Here is a 27,576-nt window from a genome sequence, read left to right as displayed (position 1 = left end):
GGCGAAACCTGGAAAATGCATGCAAGTTTGTAAAACTGGTATTTTAGGTTGGAAATTTGAAGAAAAGCAACTTCTAAAGCACTTAGTGTTCGGCAGCGCTAGAGGCAAGCAGCTTAAGTCCTCCATTAGTTTTCTAATGTCGTAAGGGAGGAAAACCCCCAAACTTTGACAATGGGATGGCTGCTAACCTGTAATACTTCAGAGAAAAAAAACCACCACCGCAACAACTAACCACCCAAAGGAGAAGCTTTATAGAAACGCGCCTATGCGGCTCTCCCTTAGCTGACCCCGGCGATGAGCAGAGCTCAGGGGACCGAGGCCAGGCCAGCAGCAGGCAGGAGCTGGGGCGGCAGCCGGGCGGCGGCGTGTGGAGTGCCGCCGCACAGCCCGTGACACACGCCGTGAGGGGCAGCGCACACGTTTACCTTCCGCCGCCGCTTCAGGGCTCCTGAGGCCCTCGGGGAGCCGGGCGGCAGCGCAGGCCTCCTTCGCGCCCGGCGCTTCCTGACCGGAGCCCGGGGCCGCCCTGGCGGGGGGCCTCTTCCCGCCCTTCAGCGAGGCCTCGCCGGGCCCCCTCCACACGCCCGGGCCGGAGGAGGGCGGCCCACCGGCTCGGGCCGCCGGCGCGAGTTTGACGCAGGAGCCGCCATCGGCAGCGCCCGCCGAGGAGGAACCGCCGGCGCCGGGCGGCTCCCCGTCCTCCCCAGCGCCACTGCGCTCCCGCGGGCTCTGCGGCCCCGCCACCGCCGCTCTCCTCTTCTTGCAGGGCAGCATCTTCAGCGAGAACGACATCCCGGCGCCCACCTGGAAGACAGGAAAGCGGCTGGCCGCGGGGCACCGCCGCCCGGGCCCGGGCCCCGCCGCCCCGTCCCGCTCGCTCCGCAGGAAGCGGAAGCGCCGCGGGGCCCGCCCGCCGCGCAGGCGCCGCGCCGCCATGTTGGCCAAGCGCGGGGCGAGCCGCCGCCATGTTGGCGGCGCGGAGGCCGCCAGCCGCGCCGTGACGACGCGGGGCGGCGGGGGCGGCGAGCGCGACCGCCGCCATCTTTGCTGGGCGACGCCGCCGGGCGCCGCCCCCGCTGCCTAGCTCCGGGCCCCCCCCCCCGCCGCCTCAGAGGGTCTTCCCGTGGGGGAGGGAGGGCCTGCCCGGTACTGCAGCCCGCGCTCCCCGCAGCACCCCGGCGGAGCCCGTCGGCCCCGGTGCCGTCCCCTCACGGCGGGAGCGGGGGGGGGTCACCGGCCCCGCGAGCCCACGCACACGCCCCGCGCCGCCGCTCCGGTGCCACCCGGCTCTGCGCCCGGGAGGCGCGGCCGGAGCCCCGACACTTGCCGAGTCACCGCCGGGCGGCTGCGGGGCGGGGCCGGCCGCCGGCTGGCGCGGGAGGGGCGGGCCGGGCCGCCGGGCGGGGCCTGCGCCGCATCGGGACCAGTCGGCAGCTCCTGCATCCCGGGCTGCGAGCATCCTCCGGGCGGGGGCCGGCACCGCGGCGCCTCCGCACCGGGCTCCGCATCCCGGCTGCCCCGGCCTAAGCTGGGCCATGGCGGAGATCACCAGTGTCCATCCCGGCTTCGGTGAGTGAGGCCGGGCCGCGCGGAGGGCCCCTTCCTCCGCCCCGGGAGCGCCGCGGCGAGGCCCCGCGCGGCGCCCGCCGCCCCCGAGGCCGGGCCCCGCGCGGCGCCATCGGCCCCGCTCGCCGCGCGGGGACGAGCCGCGCCGGCACCGTCCCCCTCCGCCCCCGCGGGCCGGTCGTCCTCCCCCCGGCAGCCAACACCCACCGCTCGCCGCCGGCAGCTGGGGCGGTGCCAGCGCTCGCCCCCGGAGCCGCTGCGGGAGAGGGGCCGCGGCCCGGCCCGGCCCAGCCGGCAGCAGCGGGGCCCGGGCCCGCGGGGAGCAGGTGGGCGGCCGGGCCGGGCGGCCCCCCGCCGCATGACGTGATGTCTGTGCCGGGCCGCGCCGCGCCCCGGCCTTTGTTCGCGCCTCCCTGGGGGCCGGGGCGGCTGCGGCACCGGCACCGGCGGCCCGCCAAGGCGGGGCCCGCAGCGGCGGCCTGGCAGCCGGGAGAGGGGGTCTGCGGGCGGGGGCCCCCGAGCGGGGGTGCGGGGCGGGGGGCACAGCCGGCCCTGGCCGGAGCGTTGGCCGGGCCCCGGTGGAGTCGGGAGCTGGTCCCGGGGCTGCCGGGAGCGCCTCGGTGGCGACGGAGAAACTACAAACCCTGCTAAATCATCAGAGGCGAAGCAGCCCAAAGCCGTGCCCCTGTGGCCCCGGTCCAGCCTCGGAGATGGCGCGGCTCCTGGGTTGCCGGCGAAATAATTCTGAGTTGGTACTGGCCAATTTTTAAGATGCTTTTTTCGTAGTCCAGTGGGTGACGAGGGCTGGTGCTGCAGCACTGGTGTCCGTTGTCGGGTGGGTTTCTCCAGTCCTGAAGATTCTCATCGCTGCCTCTTTCTGTCCTCCAGCCATTGACTGACCTTCCCCTCAGACCGTAAGGCCCCGTAGTTCAAGCACGGTTACTACGTTTCCTTTAAATTCTGAAGTACTTAGTAATAATCCTCCATGCTATATAATTTATCTAATGTACGATGTGTCTACTCACCTTTTATGTTCTGTGTTTCCTGGAATCCAAGAGCCGTGCGCTGTCGTAATTTAACCATTGGCCACCATTACCTATTAGGGTATTATTGGCAAACGTGAGTTTTAAAAAGAAGTTTTCAGTGATCTTTCATTAATTGAAAAATCATTCCGTATCCCCCAAAGTCGGTTTTGTTTCAGTTAAATCTTAGCATTGCATCAGAACAAAGATTTCTTCAGCGAAGTTTGAATAAAAACGTGCGGCTCTGCTCTTTTTGACACAATTTCAAAATTTGTGCAGTGCCATGTAAAATGGACATTCAAAGCAGTTCACTGTGCACAAAGTTGCACAAGCTTAACTAAAATTGGTTTTAGGAAGCTTTACATCAGGGTAGTTTACAACTGTAAGGAATTATGGAGACAGGATTAATGAATTAATGGAATGATTACATAAATAGGAGTCTTCAGCCAGGAAAAGGGGAGCCAGGAGCAGCACAGAGCAGGGAACCATCGCTCCCTGTTTCTTCTAATGCAAGAACAGGCATCAAATGAAACGAGGTTGGGTGGGCTAAGAAGAAAAGCCCTTCTTTTGTCATGCCATGTAGTTAAGCTGAGGAACTCTGCCACAGAACGTTATGGGAGCCAAATTTAAGAGTTAAGATATTTTGATGGAAGAAAGATCACAAAGACTTATTTGACGCTTTCTAGTGTGACTGCTGGTTGCTTCTTCTAAAATTGTCCATCAGATCTGCGGGAAGTGAAGGTACAAGAGCTGATTCTATGAAGACACAATAGAAACAGAACACAAAAAAATGAGATCAGAATAAGAAAGGAGTTCCAGCATTTGTCCTTTTTTGCATAATCCACTGAGGCTTTTAATATCTGTTTATGGCTGAATTGTATTCAAATTAGCTGTTAAAGACCACTTGCCTCATTTCAAAGAGGGCACATTAAATAACAAAATAAAGTTGTTTGGGGGGGTGTGTTTTGTTGATATTATGAATTCTTCTCGCTTTAGTTAATTCAATCCAAGGCTATACTTGCAGTCGGGCCTGAGACAGATTTATCTGTGGAGTCGGTCACCATTGCAAAACACTTCCAGCTTCAGTCTGGGAAGAATTCTAACCAAAAGTGATTTTGCTATTTTTGCCAAAAAGGACAAGTACTCTCTTGAAAATCACAGTTTTCCCGGAGCCTATCAGGTATTTAGATTATAGGCTGGCAGTCTTGTCCTCTTGCCTGTTAACCTCAATAAATAATAATGTGGAAAGAACAGAGAAAATACAAAATTAAGGTGTTCTCTATAGCTTCAAGTATGAGGTTGGAAGATTATTTTCTCCTCTTTATGGTACTGGGTGAAGATACGAAAACCAGACAAGCTTCCCTTTTGTACTAGCTGTTCCATTTAGCTGTTGCCGGGATTGTCATGACAATGATTTTAGGGTTTCCCTTTTACTATGGAAGCAGTTTGTACAATTTGTAAAGAAAGAGACGTAGGGCAAGAGGGCTTTTTTGTTTGCTTGCTTCCAACAACAAAAAAATTTGCTTTAATGATGATTAAACCAGTAATACAATAGTAAGTTCTAAGAAGAACCTGGCTCTACCTTCCCAATAACCTCCCACTAAGAAACGGAAGACAGCGAAGAGATCTCTCCCTTTTCCTTCCCTTGTAAGACTGAACAAACCCCGTTCTTTCAGTCTCTCCTCATCTTCCATCTGCACTCCGTTCTCCATGCCCCATCTGCTCCAACTTTTTAATCATCTTGGTGGCCCTTGACTGGAATTGCCTGAGCATGTCGATATAATATACTGGGGTGCTCAACGCTACTGGTTTCATCCTGTGTCTTGGTAATACTTCTCCAAAGTCAACTATTGTAGATAGAAAATAACTAGCATGGTTGCTAAAAATGAACATGGTGCTTTTATATTCTGGCTTGTCATTACTGAAGAACACAGTTGACATAAGCTCTAGAAAATATCAAATAATCCCTAAATCCAAATACAGGATTTTCTGTCCATTGTTTTTGGACATTGGATTTTCACATGACAAGGAGTCTTGGTGATCACTGTGAGGTGGACGGACTTTTGTCAGTAGCTCCCTACTCACCAAAGCCTGTAAGAACAGCAGTAGCAATACTGGGATGAAAAAGCAGAGGAACAGTTACAGAGAGCAACTTCAGCTTTTGGGTGAGACACAGAGAGGGACCCGCATGATTGTTTCATCGGTGCTCAGCATACTTTCCCAGAGGAGGTTGTGGGAATGGTCAGAACAATCACTGGGGAAGAAGCAGTCCCCCAGTGTGGTACAGACTGTTGTCATGTTACATGGACATGCAGCTGCCCTTCTTTCCCTTGGACATCTTAAGTTAGGGCCATATTCACCCCCACCAGAAAAAAATAGTTGTCATCTATCCAAGGGACACCTCTCCGTCTTTTTTGTGTATACCATTGGCCCCATAACTGTCGTGAGGGGCTAGGACAAAACAATCAACCATTTCAGGCCAAAGTGATTTTTAAAAAATTGTTAATAAAGGATAACCCCAGATGCAGTGTTGTGGCCATATTTATTACTCCCTTCCTGCTGTTAAAATAGAATTGTGTAATGTTTCTGAACAGGGCGTTAAACGAACAAAAAAAAATAGAGTGCCTTCTGCAAATCAAGAAACCGTATTCCTGTGGAGCTGTGGAGCTGCCGGTAATGCGGGAGCTTGATTTGGCAAGATAAGGCAATCAACCATTTGAAATTCTTGGCACATGAAACATAGGTCAAGCATGAGTTTGTAGCGTAAAATGTTTCCCACGTAGGAAAATAGAAATTAAAGGAAGTGAGTTTTTATTCTGGGGAAGCTTTTGTATCAGGATTATTGAATTAAGAACAACATAATAGTACCGTCTACATCTCCATCCAGATGTGCTTTGCCCCGTGGGGGCATGGCCACTGCAAAGGTACAAGCTCGTCCCTGACTGCCTTGTCTTCTCCGCAGATGTCTCTCCAGTTGTGGCAGGCCTCATTGGTGCTACTGTCCTTGTGGTTTCTGTCTCAGTAACAGTTTTTGTGTGGACATGCTGTCACCAGCAAGCAGAAAAGAAGCACAAAACCCCACCGTATAAATTCATTCACATGTTGAAAGGCATCAGTATCTATCCGGAGACCTTGAGTAACAAGAAGAAAATTAACCGAATCCGGAGAGACAAGAATGGCACTCCTAAGGAGACTGGAAGGGGAAACCTCTTGGTGGATGCTGCTGAATCTGGTTTAATAGGCTCTGAAAAGGCTCCAGATGGGCCAAACGCAGCCCCGCACGTCGACCAGCTCCCAATAAAAGTAGATTACGGAGATGAACTAAGTCCAGATCAAAGCCTCACTCCAGGAGGAAGTAAAACCTCCTCCCCATCTTCTCCAGGGGACGATGTCATGTTGGGTGAACTGACTTTCTCGGTGGACTACAACTTCCCTAAAAAAGCGCTGGTAGTTACCATTCAGGAGGCTCATGGGCTGCCAGTGATGGATGAGCACACTCAGAGCTCTGACCCTTATATCAAGATGACAATTCTTCCAGATAAAAGGCATCGAGTGAAGACTCGTGTACTTCGCAAGACGCTAGACCCGGTCTTTGATGAAACCTTCACCTTCTATGGGATCCCGTACAGTCAGCTCCAGGATTTGGTGCTTCACTTCCTCGTGTTGAGCTTTGATCGCTTTTCTCGAGATGATGTTATTGGAGAGGTCATGGTGCCCCTTGCAGGGGTGGATCCAAGCACTGGAAAGGTTCAGCTGACCAGGGAGATCCTCAAAAGGAACATACAAGTAAGTGACTTCATGTAGTGTGACACGAGACTCCTTGAGTTGTATTTGATCCGGGAGCCTCCGTGCTCTAATAAGCAGGAATACTGCAAATCTTTAGCCATGAAACCCATTTTTCCACAGATTATTATTATTAATTCTCATTGTTATTATTGCTGATTTATTATTGTTGTTGTTGTTGTTATTATTATCAATTATTTTCCACAGGTGGTTATTATTACTATTACTGGTATTGTATGGCTGTGCTCTTTTAGTTAGGCAGTTCTTTGCTGTGTGGTTATGGCGATTTGATTAGGCATAGAAATGATGAATGCTGTAACTGATGATGCCAAGAAAAAAGGCAAAGTCCCCATCTCCAAGTAGAAGAGCTGATGTGATAACGGGACATTCCGCAGTGCCCAGCCTTCGTGACCATATGGCGGCGGGGGGAGAGCTAGAGATAAGGGTGCTCTGAATAAGTTTTATATGGATTCTGTTATATGAGTAACAACATATTCTGTTCTGCAAAGACAAATCTCACTTAGAGAGGGAGATTTGTCTGCTTTGACCATTTTAGACACCTATACTTGTAATTACCTATGTCTGAATTTGTTACTGTGAGCCGTAAGTAAGTGGGAATACATCAACACAGTCAGTGGAGCCTGACGTGATTCCTCTTGTCCTGGAACAGATATCTCAATCAGCTCAGCTGAATCCCACCCTAGATGACTCCATTTTTTTCTCACTTGAGAACAAAGTGTGTCTAAGATGGTTTTGTCAAATGCAGACATCTAAAATTTAGGTGAAATGAATCCCACGCTTAAGTGTCTACTGCTGTAAACTAGAAGGATGAGCAACCCATATAAGATATTAGGGCTTACATTGGGGAAGATGTCTTCTGTCCTCAGAAAATAGACTATGCTCAAGGAGGAGGATGAGTACTTAAGATTTTTATTTTCTTGCTTAGTTTCTTTTTGCTACCCATCCTCCAGGTGCAGTAGAAAATGGCATTGGGGCTCACTTACTGCCTTAATGTGTTGGCAATTGTTGCTGAGCTCTATAAAATACTTCATCACCTCCTAGCGTGGCAGTATTTTACTGGAAAAGTTTTTTCTACTATATGGGGCATTTAACTTTTTTTTTTTTTTTAAAGTTATTTAAAGGGGACTCTGTCAACAACCCAAAACAAACCAAAAGAATCCCAACAAAACCAGAGTTCTGGTGATTAGTTTGCTTTTCTTAGGTTCTTGGGATGCTTTACATTATGATAAAACAAGTGACTGGTTTAGGTTCTTTTAATAGTATTCTTTTCAGTGCATTGACCGTATCTCTTAGAAGTAATAGATTAAAAATAGAGGAAAAAGGTCACACTAAATGAAAATAGCTTTAATCAAGAATGCAAATTATTTAACATTTATTAGTAATCAAAAATAGATTTACCTTCGTGGCAGGGGTGCATTCTTGAAAATCTGCATAGTTCCACAATGTCAAAAGAGCCGTTACTGAGCAAAGTTTCTGCACTGATCCAAGCCAGCAAAGGTGTACATCCCATCCTAATGAACATTCCCAATAACTTCTAACAGACAATCTAACAATGCAAATTACTTTGAAGTAACTGCATTAAATTACTTCAGACCTCTAACATACACATGCCCCCCCCTGCCCCCCAATACTCTCTCTGGCCGTTGTATTCTGGTGTATCCAGGGAGCCAGAGTTCTCAACATTTCCCTTTCAGGGCCAGGAACTCGCTAATGTATTTACTCTCCTCCCAGAATTTTGCATGAGCAGCAACAGACTTCATTCCTTGCATTTGGAAAACTTGTCTTAAAATTAAACACACAGGAACTGCTCAAATACAAAGAAACCACCAAAATTATAACGAACATTTTCCGTATTTAAGTTTACATGCACAATTTTTCCCTGCTAAGCTGAATAACAGCAGTTGAAAGAAGAGCTTCCCCTCTTGGGTGATCACCAGAGCATTTAGTGTGACATTTACTGTAGTGCTTTACCAGTTTGAAGTGAGAAAAATTTCTTCGTTTGGGGACACCCCCCCCGCTTTGCTCTGCAGAGTGAACAGTACCAGACAGCGATGGGGGCAGGAGGAGGGCAAGGTGCTGCCAGCCAAAACTTCCAGCAGGCAGCTATCGGAGTTGTTGCAATAGCTCTGCTATCAGTGTGTTACCGACACCACACAATTTCATACCCGTTGCTAATCCTGTTTGCCTTGATAGCAAATAAACTTAATCTAAATTAATGCCATCTCAATGAAAGTTGATGAACGCCATCTGGAAACCAAACCTAATTATCTTAATATTATATTACTCTTCAAAAGGATGTACAGCAAGTTTAACCGAGTAGATCTGGTTTTATCTTCATCCTTTACCTTTGCGGACTAAACTGATGGTGAAACTGCCAAAGCATACCTAAAGAACTTGAGATGCTTGGCCATCGAAGCTCCACCAAAAGTCAATGAAACTTAAGCTCCTAAAAACCACGGGTGCCTCTAGTAGCAGACCTCAAAAGGCAGCCAGAGCCGCTGTTCTCTCAGAAGGTGCCCACCAGGTTTGCCCTCACTTAAAATGGCCTGCATCTCATTTTCCAACTTTTCAGGCATTTAGCACAGGGAAAGGAAATTCTGGTGACCTCCAACATTTGCCCCTATTTATAAGACCATCTTGTCCCAGTAAGTTCTTTCTGTTTCTTTTTCACAGAAATGCATTAGCAGAGGGGAGCTGCAAGTCTCCTTGTCTTACCAGCCCGTGGCGCAGAGAATGACTGTTGTGGTGCTGAAAGCCAGACATTTGCCAAAGATGGATATCACTGGCCTCTCAGGTAGAAGCTATTTTCTCCAGCTCTAAATGTGTATAAAAAAATCTCCAAGTTCACTTTCAGATCTTTTCACCTGTCTTATCTGAACATTTTGTTTGCACACTTTTCCTCAAACTCTTTCTAAGGGCGATGGCTCACTACGCGTGATCCATCACTCACCAACAGATGGTTATACAAACAAGACCAAATCCTTCCTACTGCGAGACCAACAGTTGCATCTTTCCGGCCTCACCTGGCTTGTTTATGAAGACAGCATTTTCCCAGTTCAGCAGATCTCCATGTTGCTTTTGGCCACGCTGTGCAGGTTCTGTGCCTCCCGGCTGCTGTCACTCATCATTGCCCTTAGCAGCATTTTTTCCACGGCACGACCGCTGCTTACTACGTCTGCCTCAAACCCTGCTCCTAGAAGAGGAGGGTAGAAGAGAGCGAGCGTTAAAAAGAGGAGGGATAGACTCATAATAGAGAGCAGTAAATTCATATGACATTAGAAACAATTTTGTTGTTGTTGTTTTTGCTGGTTTTGTTGTTCTGCTAGTTGAAGAGAAGAGAAGACAAGAGCAGCTTTTCTGGCTTTCCTGTGTCGCAGTCACAGATTCTCAGACTCCTGAATCCCCTTAGCAGAGTTTCCTTCAGGATTATGGGAAAATGGTTGGAATCAACTTGAGATTCAATAATAGACCGACTGATACCAAATTTAATCCCGTGTTTGCAGCTTTCTCCTGTGGACCTCAGAAAGAATGCAGACTAAGCTTAATTCTCTATTGTAGGCCTTAAATTTTACTCTTTCTTAAAAAAAAAAAGCAAGCTTTCCATGTGTGGTCTCCAACTACAGGATACATTTTTTAGTCACTGTTCTTCTACCTGCTGAATCTTGCAAGGCTAACATCATTTCTTTAAATGATCTTTATATTATGCATAAGGTTATCATTTCAGTTGGATAAAAAAAGTGAAAATTAGCCAGTGTCAGCCAGGCAAGTGACTTCCATCTTCAAAACTTGCGTTATGTGGGAAAAAAAGCACTGTGTGCCTGGTATCTTAATTTTAATCCTAAACAAGCATCTGCATAAAGAGCAAGCTGACCGATAAAATAACAGAGTGAGGCTGATGGAAAAATGAAGGCTTTGTTTTAAACTTTCTTCTTTTTCAGTACCTGCCACTATAAATGTTTTCCATCTGCAAATTATTAAAACCATTTTGACACTTTGTTGGGCTATTTCCTGAAACAGGGTAAAATATTTGTTATAGATGACAGTGAAAAGTGAAAGTTTTGGCCAGTTGGGCATGGACCTCACCAAAAAGCTACCCGTTTGGTATTGCTAGGGTTCATTACCGCAATTTACGTGTGACTTGCTCCCCTCCAATCCCCATGCAATGCTGAAACTCATAAAGAACTTGCACTGGGAACATCAGCTGGTTGCTTTGCAATGAGAAAATACGCCAACAATCCCCCCCTCCTGGGGGAGCTGTAGTGAGTAGCCTGGATTCACACCATTTACTTGAGCTGGCTCAAGTTCAGCAAGTAAACCCTATCCGTTACTTCCAGGAGCATTACTGGGCTGTGTTATTAGTTTATTTCTCTCTCTTCTCCAGCAGATCCGTATGTTAAGGTGAATGTTTATTATGGAAGAAAGCGCATAGCAAAAAAGAAGACTCACGTGAAGAAGTGCACTTTGAATCCTGTCTTCAACGAATCCTTCATTTACGATATCCCTGTCGATCTCCTTCCTGACATCAGCATCGAGTTTCTAGTTATCGATTTCGACCGTACCACAAAAAACGAAGTGGTGGGACGGCTGATTTTGGGAGCGCACAGCATCACCGCAGGTGGCGTGGAACACTGGCGAGAGGTGTGTGAGAATCCTAGAAAGCCAGTTGCCAAATGGCACAGCCTGAGCGAATACTAGCAGAGGTGGTGGCAGCGACAGCCGACTCATAGAACAGACTTAAACCTTGTTTTAGCTGTAGAACTAAACTTTCGTAAGAAGCAGCAGCTGATTGGTTCTCTAGTGATGTGATTTTGCAGGGCACTAAAATTCTAAAGAGCATTAAGTGAAAAAAAAAAGATACCACAAATATATATAACAGTGTAATCACGCTATTGCATGCCTAATACAAACTGAAATTAGTATAACTACCAATATCAAGTTGCAGATTTTAATACAATTATCTGTCACTATGGAAGTTGTGTTTGTGCCGAACTGTCTTTGCTGGTATTCACCAAGATTGGCCTGTCTTTATTAGGCTTCTCCCAAAGTTTCTGAATTCTGCTGTTTAACCTCTAGTTTCTTGTTAGTTTGCCTGCCCATTGGTTCTTGCAGTTCTGTTCTTTGCTGGTTTGGGAGTACCAACCTCATTTCCATATAAAGGTGGTTTAGAATTCTGCACTAGCGCAAAAGGAAAATACAGGGGAAAATGGCACTTTCCTTCAGAGAAGAAAATTCTGTTGTCAGGTACTGAAATACTTGCCGCTGCGATGTCCTTGTTGCGGAGCTGTAAGGTCACGACATGAAAGATTTGCATCTAAAGTTCAAACACCAACAAACTGATCACGTTGCTTTTGCCACATGGAAGTGAGCACAGGCTATCAGAATTGGGGAAACACCACTCTATTTCATTTTATTTAACCCCGTCTGTGCATGAAGGGCCCAAGAAAAAACCCAAAACTGACGTGTCATTGATTGGTGAGGAAACTCTTGCCCATTCTTTTAAACATTAAGTGTGAAATTCTACATGATTGATAAGTTCTGTTTTAATGGTGTGACATATCTGAGATAGGAAAATATCTTGGGGGAAGAGGTTTACAAAGCTTCTCTTCATTCATACTTGAGTCAATTTGCATTATATATGATCTTGTAGTTACCTAAAAGCCAGCTCTCAAAAAAGGAGTAAACACAGGGCAAAGCCTGTCACTACAAAATGTGTCAAACAATTCAAGAAGTTAATTTTCAGAGTTTCAAGGCAGCTCGAGTTAGTGCTTAAATTGTGAATGACTTCTGAGACTTAGGATATGCTTACCATCACCTCTGAAGTGTAAAAACGTGACTTGACAAGTGTGACCTGTAGCACTTCAGGCTATTAACCCTGAATAGTCAGTAGTTTTGAACAGAAGTTCATGAAGTTCCACAAAGAGAGGTGAAGTTTGGAAGTAGCTGCGTTAGATCTCACGGTAAACACACTAGCCTATGCACTGGTTTGTAGAAGACAGTAGCATCCTGGCAAGCAACTCGATTTGGCTTCTTATTACATTCAGGACAGGAAAGATGTAAGGATGATAATTGGCAGCAAATAACTGATTGCAAACATTGTTGATAAACTGAGTGGAAATAGTCACAACAGGCTGTAGAAATTCAAATTATTTCTGAACTCTCCAATGGAAACATGAAGCAGAACTGAGCTTGCAAAGAGGCACATAGAAGACCGTGAATTTTCAGTAAATGTTTAGTTGCTTCCAGGCAGCCAGTCTGTTCCGTGCCCTGTGGAATGTAAATAATGTATTATAATTTAAAAAATTCAAGATCGTTTAACGGGACTTTACTGAATTTTAGAGCCCTGTTGGAAAAACGATCCTTTCCACCTTTGTACTAACGAAAGTAGAATAATTGAGCAAGTCTTACTCGGTTTCCTCTCCAGCCACCACGTAAAGCAACAGCTGCTGGGAGGGCTCTTTGTGCGAACAGTCAGCACTTTGTTAGTTGGCAATACTTTGGCATCTCTTCCTAAGAAATTATTTTTGGAAAGCTGAATTTTCTCACTCATAGCAAGTTACTGATTGAAACTTCCTTCCAGGCAGAGTGTCTTTTTAGCAACAAAAGTCGCATTGAAGCTGAAGCTCTCTTTCTCAGCCTTGCATGGCAGACAGAAGCGTGGACTTCCATTCGTGCTTTATCGATCCTGATTTTGAGGTTTCTGCCTGAGGTTAGAGTAGATTTTATCTTTGTTTTAAATGCTTTCTAGCTCCTGCTCTATTAGCGGCTCACAGCCACAAACCAGAGAATGAGTTCTCCCTTGGAAATTGGTATAGATCTATTTCAATCCTAGTTTTTGCACTAAGCAATTGTGTTGCTGAAGTTTAGCAACTGTCACGACTTTTCCTTGGAACATGCTTTCCAACACCACTCCAAACACCTGAATAGGACGCACTAACAACCACAACAAAGTTGCCTTTTTTCCCTTTGGTGTGAAAAGCATGCTTAAGCCTAGATGATCTCCTTAAGATTCCTTTGGTTGAAAAGGAAAGATGAACTTCTTGTCAAGGAAACATGCTCAGGGTAAATAGACTTAGGCTATCGGGCAGATAGGAGTAGCTCCAACACTCTTCTGGAATAATAGGAAGCTGAAGATGTGCAGATATATATTTTTTAAAACGTAAAAGAGACAGTAAGTGACAGCGGACTCACTGTAAAATCTCCCAGGTGTGGTTATTCTTTACCTTGTGTCTTCTATTGTAAAATTAACTTGGACAGTTACAACTTTGTGTGAAAAAAGAAAAAAGGCAAAAAACCTAACTCAACATGTGTGAAACTGCATAATGCTATAAGCTAATCTACATTATGTAACGCTATCTTGTATGTTGAATTTGTTAACGCACATTGAGCGTGCAAATAAAAATTAAATCACTTTAGCTGCTGACTGTGCCATGTTTGACCGTAGGCAACACGTACATGCCTATACTGAATACTGTAAGAATTTGTTTCTAAAAACATGCATTTCTGCTATGCAAATTCACAGGAAAAGCACACACAAAATAGATCTCAAAGAAATAAAGGGACATAACAGAATCCTGGCAAATTAAGTATACCACTGTTACATAAACATTAGCACAGACAACAACTCTCAGTAATCTACACAGCCCAGTACATGGGTATAATTTGGCATAAATGGGTATTTATGAGCGAAGTTGAATCTAAGTGAAAAAAGAGGACATGAGATGGGCAGAAAAAGAAGCAATTTGACTCTAACTTTTGTAATTTAGAGTAATTCCTTGATTCCTAGTCAAAACTGAATTCTGCGGGAACACTTTTGTTCATCTCACTCTGTGCAAGATGCAACAGTCTCTCCTAAAGTACAGTGCTCTGGCTTCTGTGACTTGTTTTTCTGCAGCTCCCCATCAGCACCGCACAGAACACTATTGCTAGGCACGAAGCCGTGTCTTTAGAAAATGCCAAATAGTACAGAGCAGCGAGCTGTGTTTCCCCAGCAACACAGACGACAGCAAGCACTTCAGTGCCGGACTTCGTGCTTTTTGATAGCTTCCCATGTAGCAAAGGACCAATCTCCAGAGGTGTTTTAGGTGCCTCAATACTTAAAACAAACTTCCTGTGAGCTTCGGGTCTCATCTTCAAAGATCCTGACAGCGTCAGTCCAAGCTTTACAAAAAGATTGCCTGATGGCCCAGAAAAAGGAATGTGGCCAGTGCTGCAGCTCTTCCCACACAATTCTGCACCAGAGGTAAGGATATCACAGGCTTTCCTGCCTTCCACACCAAGTGTAAAGTGCACTCTGGACTACCTTTGCGTGCCTTCTCCAATGCAAATATACCACAGTTAACATTAAAAACCAACTCTCTCCAACTTCACTCTGGGACGAAGATGAAAACGATCAAACTGCAACAGATGCCACTCCCATTGCCGGGTTCACCCGTGACGTTCTCAGCTATTTTAGTGATGCCGAGGAAGGAGTTACTGAAGCACTCAAGAAGTTGAATTACCTTCACCCAGCTCCTGCTCTGGTGATTCAGTTCCACCACATCGCTCAACAGCGGCAGTCAGACAAGGTGCTGAACACGCAAAAATACCAGAAGCCACCGAGATGATGCAGGCAGCGATCCACAGGACTTGGACATGCATTTGAATTCAGTGTCCAATGACTCGGGACACAGTGGTTTATTTAACACCTGTGCTTACCATTAATTACATTGGTCTCTGCACTGTGATCGATCGCAGTGTTTAACCACTTTCGTTTATTTATCATGGTAATAACTGCAGTTATTAGAGCAGTTAGCTACAACTGCTCAGCCAAAGCGCATAGTCACTGATTATTTTCTACTCGTTGTGCAAGGCGTGAAAGAAAATCTCTCTTCATCCTTCTCTGCTTGGCTTCTGCCTCTAATACTGCATGCCTTTAATAAAACGTCCCATTTCAGGTTCTTACACCATTCAGCCGAAACAGAAACAAAAGAATTTGCATAACAAAAAGAAAAAAAGCAAACAGAATGGGTTTGACAAACCATGAAAAGAGAAGTGGTTTTGTGGAGAGCATGGAAGCTTAGCTCTGACTCTCTTCCCACCTTCCTTGGGTCCGGGTGCTGGTGCCATTTAAATCAGCAGGATTCTGCATTGCTTTCGGCACAGCTGGGTCTTTCCTCCTCTGACAGCTTCTGCCTCACCTAATTCCCCGTAGGAACAAGTCGTGTTGCCACGGCAATGCAATTCACTTTTGACGGCAGACCCTGGGTCAGGGTTTTTTCGGTATTTCCTTCAGCAGGCAGAGTCAGGAATAGCTCTGTCCCCTTTCCAAGCCCCAAATCCACAGGATTGCGCTAAGAGGGAAGAAGCTGCCATCAGACGGGTCCCTCTGAAGGGCTTCAGAGCACCCTGGTTTCACCCTCATTAAAATCCAACAACTGGATCTTGAGCATTCGACGAGCCATTCCACCACCTCGGAGATCACAGGGCCCCAGCATTAACACCGTTATTGTCGAAACTTGAAAAGTCTTCTCCAATAACTATTTAAAGCCAAGCTAGTCCTCCTCCTACAGCACCCGAAAGCCACCATGCCGGCACACCGCAGGTCTGGAACATAGCACCTGCCTGGATGTCTGCAAGTGCTGTGTCTGAACTCCTGGTTTCACTTCTGTGCTACAGAAAATACATGATTCTTGGGGAGATACTTTCTCTATTGGGCCAAATGGGAAACAGAATAGGAAAGGAAAAACATACCAAGAAATAAGTAGAACATAAGGAAGCAGCAGAAAAGGCAATGCCAAGAAAAACAAAACAAAACAAAAACCTCCCAAAAACCCGAACGGCCACCCCTTTACCTCTACTATATTGCACAACAGCTCTACCCTTCTTCCCAACATGGAAGGGCCTGTATAGACAATTTTTAGACTACATCAACACAGAACCTGTTGCATCCCATACATCAGTATGTTAATTCATCTGGTCCTGAAATTAGTCATCTCAAAGGACTCAATAGCTACTTACGGACATCCCCTTATCACCAAAGCAGACAGCTGTTGGGGAAAAAAAAAAAAAAAGACTAGAAGCATACCCAAAATAAATGAGAGCAGGAGGAGCATGTTACTGCTCGCCACACTCCAGAAGGGATCCTGTAGGGAGGCACAGGAACACTTAGCACGTTTGCTCCAAGAAGGGTGGGGTCTGTTCTAAGTCACAACCTACTCAGGACACATTAATTTCAGCTGGGGCAGGGGAAGGGCTGGACCCATCTGCACCCAGAAAAGAACAAAAACCACAAGCAAAATCACTTGGGGAACATTCAGTTTACATAACCTTGACTTTTTAAAAATTTAAACAAGCAATGCAACTTATCAGAGGGAGCTGCCCATCTTGCTTGTTCGTCCTGAACAGGATGTTAATACACATACATAAAAAGTCAGACTTCAGGTTACATCCAGAGAGCCAAAACGTAAAAGCTTGTCTGATTCCTTCCTGCTAATGAATGTAACGAGACAAACAGGAGTTCAGCAAAGCAAAATTTAGCAAATACCAAGTGTCTCACAGTATTACACTGTTAAAAGAATGAATTACAACACTGAGATCCATGTACTGAAATCTTATAATTAAAAGCAATATGTATGTCATACCTTTAGGTGTCTGAAAGGAACACAAGGAGCATAGACAGGAGAAAAATCCATGTGTTACCACACATTACAGCACAAAGCCTGAGCTGATGCTCTCAAGTCAATTTTTTTCTTACAGTAATAGAGCAGTAACAGGTCTGGTGAAAAAAAAAAAAGTTTGGGAATGGTAGGGAAAAAGTATAAAAGGACTGAACAGGAAAGACGCCCTTACACAAGAGCCCAGACAGACAAATCCAGTAGTAAGCCTGTATAGTGTCATCTAATCCCATTGCATGCTGTCAGACTGGATCAGTGTCTTGGCCATCACCAATCTATGGAATTTTTTTTTTAATTGTTATTACTGGTATTCTCTGCAGAGAATATCTGTATTTCCAAATAACTCCCAACATCGTGGTCACACGATGACTCTAGAGGAGAACTATTCCACCTTTTCTTATCCTGTCTTCGAAGTGCTGCACTCTATTTGTCATACAGAAGGGAAAAAACCCCCCACAAAAACACAAAACCAAAAAGCAAACAAGCTTAAAGCAAATTCATCCAAGTGTTCCTTGAGATCTCATGGCAATATTGGTTTTACTGGTTCATGCATATTAGTGAGACCATGTTTATGCATATGCTTATCTCTAGGCCATGTAATAAGCTTTATATTTTTTCCTTTTCATCCTTTCCTAGTCGTCCTAAGGTAATGTTTCTCATTACTGAGTTTTGGTAATGTTTTTCCATATTTCTAGGGTTTATTTCTTCGTATAGCATTCAAATGACATGCAGGATTTAAAGCTGATTATTAGTAAAGAAAGCATTTGTCAGAATCAACCCTTCCATCCCGGTCAGGGATTAGCTCCCCCACTGCAGGTCCTCCAGTGGGTTAGCTGTTAGAGCGCAAATTCAAGTCGGATGTTTTTTGTGCACCGTCTTGTCGATTTAACGCCCAGGCTCACTGGGAGGAATGACCTCGGCCTATGCCAAGTGAAACGGTCCAGTTTCGCTCACTTGCTGTGGCAAAGCGCAAACCAGAAGACAGCTGGCTTGCGCTGGAGACCCATGGACAGCTCAGGAGCATTCATCTTTGGTCTCCCAAGTTTACTTGCAACCAGATTTATACAGGTGTAAAAGAGACAGCACCTCAGCAAGCTGCCCGTGACCCAGATACTTGACTTAATCATCTTGTTTCTTGTTTTACTCCTCCAGTCTTGTGACACAAGTGTTGCTGCTTTAATTCGGCAGGAACTTTGGCAGTTTAAGTTCTCAGTTACGTGGAATTAATCTCCATGTATCTTAAATTTTACGTTTTGCACTTTTGCAAACAACTTAGCTCAGCACAAAGCTGACCTTTACTAACAGCAAGGAGGCGTTATAGTTTTGCATTCCTGTAATAAAATCACACAAGTAAATCAGTGTCGGCACCACAGAATATATGAAAGATTTTCTTGGTACACCCGAAGTGGCCAGTAAACAGCAATATTTGCTCAACTACACACACACACACGCCGACTACGACAGTGTTGGACCCTTCTTACCCGAGATTTCTTGGTTCCTGGTGATGGACACGCTGTTTGTGAGCAGATCTTGGTAATTACAGCTTTAAACACCTTTGAGCCTGGCCTCAGGGAGATGAAATACTGGAAAGCTTTCTCTTCCCATACATTTAACACCTATGTGAACTCTCAGACACCCAGGCAACCAGCATGCAATGGTACTGACTTCTTTGATCCATAAGGTAGTTTTTATTTAAAGTCTCCATTATGAGACTTTTATGTAAGAAAACCACTGCTGTAACAATTTAGATGACAGATAAATGGCACCTGACAATTCTGTTGGAGAAAGAATTGTAAGAATGCAGTGGTAGGCATGTTTTCATTCCAGATTTGTTCATGCCCTTTAACAAAGGGGTCACCACTGGAACAGCCGAAACAGCTTCTAAATTTCTCGGGAGAAGCCTAAAAACTCATCTGCTTCTAACAAGATAATTAGAGGTTTTCCCCTAATTTGTCTCTAGATCTTACCACAGTACCTACATACTTACGAATTTTTAGAATGAATGTCTACAAAATAATGTTTTGGTCTACATTTGAAAGCCATGTAGGCAAAAAAGATGCACGAGTAGCCTTTTGGTCTCAAGTATGTTTCCTGTATTTATGGAGAACAGAACAGAGGTGTAGCAAAATTATTGAGGAACTGCTACCTACCTAGCGCTGAATACACTCTAACACGCTGACTGTGGCTAAACTGGCTCAATCCACACTAAATAACATGAGCAACAGCATGGTGAATGACAGCATCGCATTAGAAAAAGGTAGTTGTGTCTCAGGTCTTTACTCGGGATGTATTGAAAGATTTAGTAGGTCGGTGGTGAAATAGCTGGTGAGCTGTATTTGGGTACTTTGGATCTTCCCTGCGACTCTTAAGCAAAGCTATCTTGGAATAAGAAGGAATGTCGTCAACTCTGCAAAAGGATGAAACCCAAAGGGAGCAGGAGCAAGGGGACACTGTTCACAACAGACGAGTTACAGGGAAGCTCCAAGAGAACACATGATAGAGTCAAAGTCATTCAATATATCCTTAAGTAGCCTGCAAAATGGAGCAAGCCGTGATGTGTCATGGCTTTCGAGGTATTAAAAGCTAGACAGACCTGCAATAGTTCCTAGTAGGCTTAGAAAGGAGCTATACTATTAAGCGACTGGATGAAACTACACACAGGATGAAAATGCACACAGGAAGAAAGTTACACCACCAAAGCTATCACGATTATATTACTTACTATGACTTAGAAAATATCCTGAAGTCATTTGATGTTGCTAAAAACATCTTGCAGGTCTACCAAGTTTTCATTAATTTCTAGTTTTTCAACATTTCTTGGATAAGAAGACATTTCTGAAGTGTGCTTTAAACTCACTCCTAATCATCAGCTAGGTGGTGATGGACAAAGATATTCTTTCTGTGAAGTGAAGGAGAACAACAAAGAACCACAACTTCTGCACGCCACTTCTGTGATTCATGGCTGTCAACTGGGCGTTGTGTTGAACAAAAATATGTAAGAGTTAACCTAGGAATCTTGCATTTAGTCCCAAATTATAGTCCAAGAGGCCTTCTCACAAAAGCAGAAGCAGGTAACACGCATCGGGCTATCAACCACGGGAAGATTTATCTGCTGATTCATCTGTTCAGACAACAAAACAGATATAGTCGTAAACCCAACTGGGACCTCACTGCCACAACCACTACAATTTAAGCATGTCTCTCCAGACTAGAAAACTGCACACCCGAGTTACTGCCGCAAACAATGAGATGATCCTTACAAGACAAGAGATGGCAGTCGGGGAAGGTGTCTCCGAACGCCTAGCGAATGTACAAGGAGACATCTATGCTGCGTGCAGGAGAAGCTAAAACATTCTGCCCCTCTACCACTCGATGCGATCCTCTAACCCAACACAAGTGACGACAGTAGCCTTTCATTAGTCATAAAGCGAGAGTTATATTGCAAATTTAGCTACAGTATAAAAACCTTAAGGAAAGAAAAACCAGCAACTATACCAAAGCCCCAAAGGAGTCTACTCCCAGCTGCTTTCTTCTAGTACAAAATAATAAAATGCGAACAACCCACGCACAGAGAAACTGAGGCAGAGGCAAATGCAGAGGGATTACTTTGGCCGGTGCCGCAATACTCAAGTGTCTGGGCAAACATTTAAGATACTTACCTCACGCAGCTGCTATTGCCCCACTCATAACTACAACTGGGAAAGTCAACACGCCTTACGCAGAGCACGCAAAGGTAAAGTAATACAGTTGCAAAATGTCCAGATCGTATTTAAATTATTTAGCACCAGACTCGCATCACAGAATTTTTAAGCTTTGCCCCACTTAACTGTAACATACCAACTCCTTCTCTTCTGAGCAAGATATGCATTTTCCAAAATAATTTACAAACACACCATGAGCTTTCCTTCTTCAGCACTCTCCGTCTGAACGGCCTTCTACCCATCATGCTAGGCATCACAGATTAAACCATCAAATACAAATGTTTGTATTAAAAATTATATATTGTGTCAAATAAAACAATAATTCTGTGTACAAATTTATACATGACAAAAATAAAACTCTTTGAATAACACTGTGTAAAAAAAGTGCTTGCTGCTGTTCTGATGTAATAATTCCATAAGCAACAGGCTCACAAAAGGTATTAGTAAACACTTAAATTGCATTGAAGGAATCACATAAGGCACAGACATCAGTTATTTGAAGGTGAACAGTCCCACAGAGCTTTCAGTACTGCTGACAGGTTACGTTTACATGTTATCTGAAAACTTTGAATGTAGGAAGCCAACCTGTACTTTACGTTAACTTACTGCATCAAGGAAAAGCACAGGGAAAACTTGGAATCACAACCAGGCCCCTGTTCAGCATCTCCAGAAGGCTGGGCTGAAATAATTTTTACGATGACAGAATCAGCGACTGCTTCTAGAGCAACTTCTTAGCTGTTGCCCCCTCCTTCTCCTCAAGTTTTCTGCTAGATGGTTTTCCTAGGATTTTTATCCGAGTTACAGACAGCATTTAATCCAACAATGAATAATTAATAGGGCTTTCAGTCCTAAACTGGTAACTACTGAAAAGACGCTCACACAGTTAACGTAAAAGAGGTCTGAAACACTAAACAGTCTGAATTATTCTCAGCCTCTTTTTCAAACAACTTATGTGTGATTATTACCAGCGTAGTGTAACACTGGAGCACTGGAAGGAACTGAGAAACAGAAACCAATTTAAATGTTTAGCTCAGCCACAAACAAAATAAAAAAATGCACCCCGCCCTTCCAAATTTCTCGTTACAAGTTTTTTAAAATCTTACACAAAGAAAATACTCTTAAAACCAACAGGCACAGAATTTCCAGTCGTATCTTAAGCAATATGGAGTTTAGCAAGAAAAAAAGCTTAAGTTTATGTATTCACTATCCCGGCTTCTTGTACTAATCCTTTTACATGTGAATTTTCAGTTTGACTGCACTATCACATGCAGCACACTAAGAGTGACATTACAGATCTGGTTTCTGATCAGTAAGATGAACATAGTTACTGACACAGATGATCGAAAAATAACAGAAGCTATACTACACTTAGTCTAAGCTCTTTCACTCTTAAACTGAAAGATTCTAGGCACTTTGTTCTCTGAGAAACTTGTTTTAACCATGTCTGAGTTACCTAACTATGATTCGTTCTATTATTAAAAAACAAACTCAAGAGGAACACCAGACATCCGTCTCTCTGCTGGATTTAAAGTCTAACACCAATGTATATGTAAAACAGCTCGAAAGCAGAGAATATCTCTACGATAGGGACGGTCTGCCTCAGAAGCACTTTCTTAACCAAACCATTCTTTACTGAGCATAAGAGAACCTGTACCTGCAGTGCCGGGACCACCTGCAGGCGTAAGGTCAGGGATGTGAGTATCTGTCAGGACTGTCACTGTGCCCAGCTAACTGCTTCCTTCCACTGCACCAGCAAGTCTACTTTTAAGACTGCGTTGGAAGAATCTTATCAGTATTAGGGATATTAATTCTGGGCCCAGATACCTCAGTATCAGTCATTTTCTGTACAAAGTAGTTATCATAGAATAACTTGAAATGACTACGTTAGAGACTTCTACTTCACAAAGATACTGGCTCTTTTAAGACAAGAACACAAAACTGAATGTAAATAAATAAGCCAGCGCACCATTACAGCTATGATTTTTAACAAGCAAGTCAGAAAATGCAAAGCTGTGGTTTCTACAGCATTATTACCTTACACATGCTATGGCAACATAGTAAATGCTATATACAGTAGGAAAATGCTACATATTCATGCACTGTTGCCAAGTTATAGCGGCCATAGGAACCATAATTTGCTTTTTCTGACTTGTTTAGAATCCCACCTACAACACTGCTGATTAACTGATAATGTAGATAAACTTGTACAAGTATTCCACATTACTTTTGCTGGAAAAAATCTACTCAATGAGAACACAAGAACTCTAGCACAGCTCCGTTCAATGACATCTATACACAGCCAAGGCTGCTAGTCATGACATACGCTTCGTAAACTACTTTTCAGCATGACCTCGACAAGCTGCCTCTCGTGACGTGGGTTACTGTCCGGAGAGCAGCAACATCTTCTTGTGCAAACAACTAGGAACAAAATTAATTAAGTTAGGTTGGGTAGAACTTCAGCAATATTTTACACAATTCAGCTTCCAGTACACAGTGACCGAAGACAAACATTCAAAAGTGCAGGGACATAAACCTATCAGCATTTGTAACCGACGACATACAAGCAACATTTGCTGGATCCAGTAAAAAAATGCCAACAAAAGTACAACTGTTACTGTGTCTTAAGTTAAACATCCAAAATTAAGGGAGTATCATTCTAAACAAAAACAATTGGTAAAAGTTATGCATTCCCTCATAAAAGTCCCATCAGGTTTAAAACATGCCGTCAAAATGTTGTCATTAAACCGCTTTGGTTACAAATGGCTGTTCACAGGTTTTGTTTTATTTTGCAGAGGAACTCTCGCTGTTCAAGTGACTGAATCCTTCTTCCTTCTAAATGGTGACTTCAGTCTTTTCCACACACTGCTTTTAGGTTTTGATTTTTTTTCCATTGCCATTACTGCTTCTTTTTCTTTCCTGCGGATTTCTCGCACAAGAGCATGAAATACATCATCAATATAATAACGGTATGCAGCTGAAGTTTCAAAAAAAGGGCAATTGAATTCTCGTGCTAAAGCAGAGCCTTCTTCTTTGGAGACCTGAAAAAAAAGTTCACACTTGTCAAGAAAGCCAAACCCAGAAAGTTTATTTCTTTACCATTTCTTGTTCTGCTTGCTCTGTAACTGCATGCACCCACTTCCAGAACAGCTAATTTCCACTGATCTCTAAATCTTTCTCTACAGCCCTGTTTTTCTTTCTCTTTCACTTATCGCTTCTCTAGCAATGCAATCATCTGTGAGAGACTCTCTGGACGTTCATGAATCAACAAAGTCCTTCAAAAGAATATTATTTTCTTGGAGCTTAATCTATAAGTTGCCTAACACGGGCAGTCCTCAGCCCTAACACAAGCATTTGTCAGTTTGGTAAGCTAAGGGTATTTCCTTCTCCTGGTCAAAATCTATTATGTTTGTCAAACTACTTCCCAGAACCAAGCAAAACATTTCAAAAAAAAAAAACAAACCCAAACCCCCAAAACCCCACAGTCTTGCTGAGGCCACAGAAAAGCAACACCCACTCCTCATCCTATACTTTACACCTCTTAGCATGGGTGTTCTACCACAGCTACCATAATTTTCCTGCTATAACGCACAGTGAAAATTCATCTAATTTGAGGTGTACAAACAGCACCTCTGGAACTTGTTTTTCCAAAGTACACTTCCTTCGAGTGAAGCTCTGCTTCAAACTGTTTTCCCACAGACGGTAGTTACTGTTTTCTTAAGCTGAAAGTAATTTTCCTTTCTGTTGATTCTTACCCAAGTTCTCCATTATTGTGTGTTCATTCTTGGCACACTTGCATCTGCAATTTGTACTGGTATCTGCAAGTGGTTTATGGAATGCTAAATCTCTATTAACAGTATCTCTTTTCAAGAATTAAAAAAAAGGAAAAGCCCAAGAGCAGCTGAAACCCAAAGCAACAACTTGAAGACTTCACTTTTGTGATTGCAATATGCAGTGTTATTCAACACATTCTGGGTTGAACAAGTACTTCTCTAATGTTAAATTTACTATATAGTAAACATGCAAAAAAATTAAGAAAGGGAGTATAACCTCTTGTATTACTGCATTTTACAACAGAAATAGCTTATCATTGTGGGCCTCTTTGTGCCATTTACCTGCCGTAGCTGTGTTAGGTCAGATTTATTTCCCACCAGGACCACGGGAGTGTCATCCGTGCGTCGAACACGATAGATTAACTGTTTGAACTCACGCACTTCGTGGAAACTGCGCCGGTCTGTGATTGAGTAACAGATGATAAATCCCTCGCCAGCCCTCATGTACTGGTCTCTCATGGCCGTAAACTCTGCCTAGAAACAGACAATTACATTTCAATTGCACAAATACAATGACTTTCTAATTCGCTCAGAATGGGAAACACAATATACATTCCAAAAACAGCTGCATAGGAACTCTGTAAACAAGCTGGTCATCTATCTTCTCGTCCCATTACATATAGGACAAGATATTACATATGTTTGGGATTAATACCAAGTTTCTCTTGCTACAGAAATCATACCAGTATGTCATTTATCAGCCAATACGTATTGCTTGTTGATCATGAACAGCAAGGCGCAACGGAGAAAGCAGTGCATGAAACCGGAGTACCGTCTGAGCTACCTAAACACAGATAGTATGATACAGAGCCTGTAAGCGATATGATGCTTAGGAGAAATAAGAGAGCTCAAAAAACAATTTGGAAGAAAAGACAGGCACCCCTTTAAAGGATTTCTTTCTCTACACCTGACCATTACAGACTTCTTAATATCCTCCCAATTCACTTATTATTACTCACATACCTGTCCTGCTGTGTCCAAGATATCCAGATTGGCAGGTTCATCATCAATGCGTATTCGTATTTTATAAGCATCCTCTGTGAATTCACGGCACATCGGAAAGAACAAGATTGGAATACAATTGCAATACTCATTAGTCATCAATTCACAAAGAGAATGTTACACTAGAAGAACCTAATCTGGTAATATCACTATACTAAATTAGCCTGACCTTTGTTTAACAATAAATTAAATTTTTAATTGTTCTGGTGTGATTTAGTATCCTCCCAACTGTTTGCTATTCATGCTATTGTACATGCTATTTCTGACAGACATGTGACCACATCCTATAAATTCAATTTTGAACACCTTGATGGAAAGCACAGAGTAAGAGCATTACATTTTTCTCAAAGCCAGAAAAAACCCGCGATTCAAGAGAAGAACTAGCCACCACCAACTGCCATTTTCTTCAAAGACAGACAATAAATGCCCTGTCCCTCTAAGTCAGCACTCCCACACTGCAACAGTCTGCTTTCAACAAGAAACTAACTGCTTTCCCCACTCTTCCTTTGACAGTGTAACTGTTGGTTAAGGTTTCTCTTAGAGATGCTGCAAAAGTTATGCAGCATCTCAAGTTGTTAAGCACTTTCATCCCTCCCAATTTCTAAAACACAGAGCACAATTTGGCCTGACGAATTAATAGCAGAGAGCTGATCTACAGCATGGAGACTAGATTTTTTGAATAGACAACTAATAATCACTTATCAGCAGTTTTTCATCCTTGTCTGCCAACAGACAAACAAATATAGATAGCACATGGCCTGAATATATGTGACAGGAAAACCACTGGAGATCTAAAACTCAGGATATGTATCCCAGTCCTCACGGCAGTCTCAGAACTCTTAATACCTTTAAATGAGTAATCTAAAGCACTTGAGTCCTCAATTTACAGCCAAATTTATAGCTTTCTTTAAATTGAGCACTTTAAAGCAATGGACCCCACAACAGCTTAACCTGCTAACAGAGGGAGTGAACAGCAAAGAGAAAAGAAACGTTTTCCTTACCAATTGTGGGATCATGATCCTCTGGAAACCGGTGACTGATGAACTGCATGGTCATGGCTGGAAACAAAAATCAGAGACACAATCGCACAAGTCTCGGTAAACATCTGCCGCTCCAGCATTCAGTTCACAACGTGCTCGAGCACATTATTTCCCTAACAGCTACAACGTAAAAGCATACTCGGTGCAAGGCTCGAAGGAGACGTAGTAAATGAAATAGGTTAAATAACTCAGAAACACTGCGAACTACGCCCCTGTCCTCAACAAAGCACTCCGGTACGAGTTTCAGAAACAAAGCTGGACACAGCCGAAACGCGGAAGACGATGACACACGGGACACCCCCGGGGGCGGGCGGAATCGCGCCCCAAACCGGGCTGTTTTGTTCAAAAAACACGTCCCCTCGCAGCCACCGAGCACAGCCCTCCGCCGCTCCGGCCGCCAGCGCTACCTGCGGAGTCCCCCGGGCGGCTCCGCGCAGCTGAGGGGAAAGCGGCGGCCCCGCCCGCGGCAGGAGAGAGGGTCTTCAGGGCCGCCGCGCACCGGCCGCCCCGCGCCCTTCCCCCTCCGACGGCAGACCGGCCCCGCGGTCCCGGCCGGAGGAGCCGTACGCACCGCTCTTGCCGACGCCGCCGGCGCCCAGCATCACTAGCTTGTACTCGCGGGACTGCCCCGGAGCGCAGCCGCCGCCGCCGCCGCCCGGGCGGGCTCCAGAATCCATCTCCTCAGCGCCGAAGAAGCCGCCGCCGCCGCCGCCGCTGAAGAGGAGAAAAGAGCGTGAGCACCGGCAGCTCCTCGCCCGGCTCTGCCTCGCCGCCACCCCCTTCCTCCTCACCGTCAGGCTCCTCCGCGCCGCATCCAACCGGCCGCCGCTCCGAGCCGAGGCGGCGACACCAAAATGGCGGCGGATCCTCCACCGCCAGCGAGCGCCCGGCGCCCCGCCCACCCCCCCAGCCGGCCCGCGCGGCGGGGGCGAGGCCGGGGCTAGCGCAGGCGCGGGGCC

At 44.8% G+C, this 27,576-nt stretch overlaps 3 protein-coding genes across 12 annotated transcripts in view; 1 reads left to right on the top strand and 2 right to left on the bottom strand.

Moving 5' to 3' along the window:
• LOC140644304 (GON-4-like protein) overlaps positions 1 to 1,350 on the bottom strand; it is a 31,382-nt gene extending 30,032 nt beyond the window's left edge. For 6 of the 8 annotated variants that reach the window (XR_012039772.1, XM_072846997.1, XM_072846999.1 and 3 more), the window contains exon 1: positions 426 to 1,074. Coding sequence is in view for 7 of the 8 variants with exons in the window: in XM_072846997.1 (XP_072703098.1) it covers positions 426 to 936 (511 nt within the window). In the remaining variant the exon portion in view is untranslated. Of the gene's footprint in view, positions 1 to 425; positions 1,075 to 1,255; positions 1,304 to 1,327 lie in introns of those variants that run through there. The other 2 variants (XM_072847001.1, XM_072847000.1) reach the window with 2 other exon arrangements.
• SYT11 (synaptotagmin 11) lies at positions 996 to 13,804 on the top strand. 2 transcript variants are annotated; one of them, XM_072847011.1, is made up of 4 exons: positions 996 to 1,569; positions 5,551 to 6,374; positions 9,066 to 9,186; positions 10,777 to 13,804. In XM_072847011.1, the coding sequence occupies exons 1-4, from the start codon at positions 1,536 to 1,538 to the stop codon at positions 11,085 to 11,087; spliced, it is 1,290 nt and encodes a 429-aa protein (XP_072703112.1). In that variant the 5' UTR covers positions 996 to 1,535; the 3' UTR covers positions 11,088 to 13,804. The 2 variants fall into 2 exon arrangements, with proteins under 2 accessions (XP_072703112.1, XP_072703113.1); XM_072847012.1 differs by having other exon boundaries at positions 1,099 to 1,569; positions 10,774 to 13,804.
• A 6,651-nt stretch (positions 13,805 to 20,455) lies between these two features.
• Positions 20,456 to 27,530, bottom strand: RIT1 (Ras like without CAAX 1). Of its 2 annotated transcripts, none has more exons than XM_072846513.1 (6): positions 27,409 to 27,530; positions 27,189 to 27,331; positions 26,579 to 26,635; positions 25,539 to 25,612; positions 24,858 to 25,049; positions 20,456 to 23,783 (listed from the first exon to the last, which is right to left on the bottom strand). In XM_072846513.1, the coding sequence occupies exons 2-6, from the start codon at positions 27,292 to 27,294 to the stop codon at positions 23,553 to 23,555; spliced, it is 660 nt and encodes a 219-aa protein (XP_072702614.1). In that variant the 5' UTR covers positions 27,295 to 27,331; positions 27,409 to 27,530; the 3' UTR covers positions 20,456 to 23,552. The 2 variants fall into 2 exon arrangements, with proteins under 2 accessions (XP_072702614.1, XP_072702615.1); XM_072846514.1 differs by having other exon boundaries at positions 27,189 to 27,326; positions 27,410 to 27,483.
• Positions 27,531 to 27,576: the final 46 nt, after the last annotated feature.

The sequence above is a fragment of the Ciconia boyciana genome, chromosome 26, assembly GCF_034638445.1.
Source record: "Ciconia boyciana chromosome 26, ASM3463844v1, whole genome shotgun sequence".
In the NCBI taxonomy this organism is placed as follows: domain Eukaryota; kingdom Metazoa; phylum Chordata; class Aves; order Ciconiiformes; family Ciconiidae; genus Ciconia; species Ciconia boyciana.
The sequence above is the reverse complement of the archived record's forward strand: the minus strand, read 5'-3'. Positions and strand labels throughout refer to the sequence as shown.

Bases quoted from the DNA above. Each gene is read 5' to 3' on its own strand.
- SYT11 (XM_072847012.1), top strand. From the start codon at position 1,536: ATGGCGGAGATCACCAGTGTCCATCCCGGCTTCG. The intron at 1,570-5,550 runs GTGAGTGAGGCC...TCTTCTCCGCAG, and splicing joins CAGTGTCCATCCCGGCTTCG to ATGTCTCTCCAGTTGTGGCA. The intron at 6,375-9,065 runs GTAAGTGACTTC...TCTTTTTCACAG, and splicing joins TCCTCAAAAGGAACATACAA to AAATGCATTAGCAGAGGGGA.
- RIT1 (XM_072846513.1), bottom strand. From the start codon at position 27,294: ATGGATTCTGGAGCCCGCCCGGGCGGCGGCGGCGGCGGCTGCGCTCCG. The intron at 25,613-26,578 runs GTAAGGAAAACG...GTGAATTCACAG, and splicing joins GGATCATGATCCCACAATTG to AGGATGCTTATAAAATACGA. The intron at 25,050-25,538 runs GTATGTGAGTAA...GTCTGTTTCTAG, and splicing joins TCTTGGACACAGCAGGACAG to GCAGAGTTTACGGCCATGAG.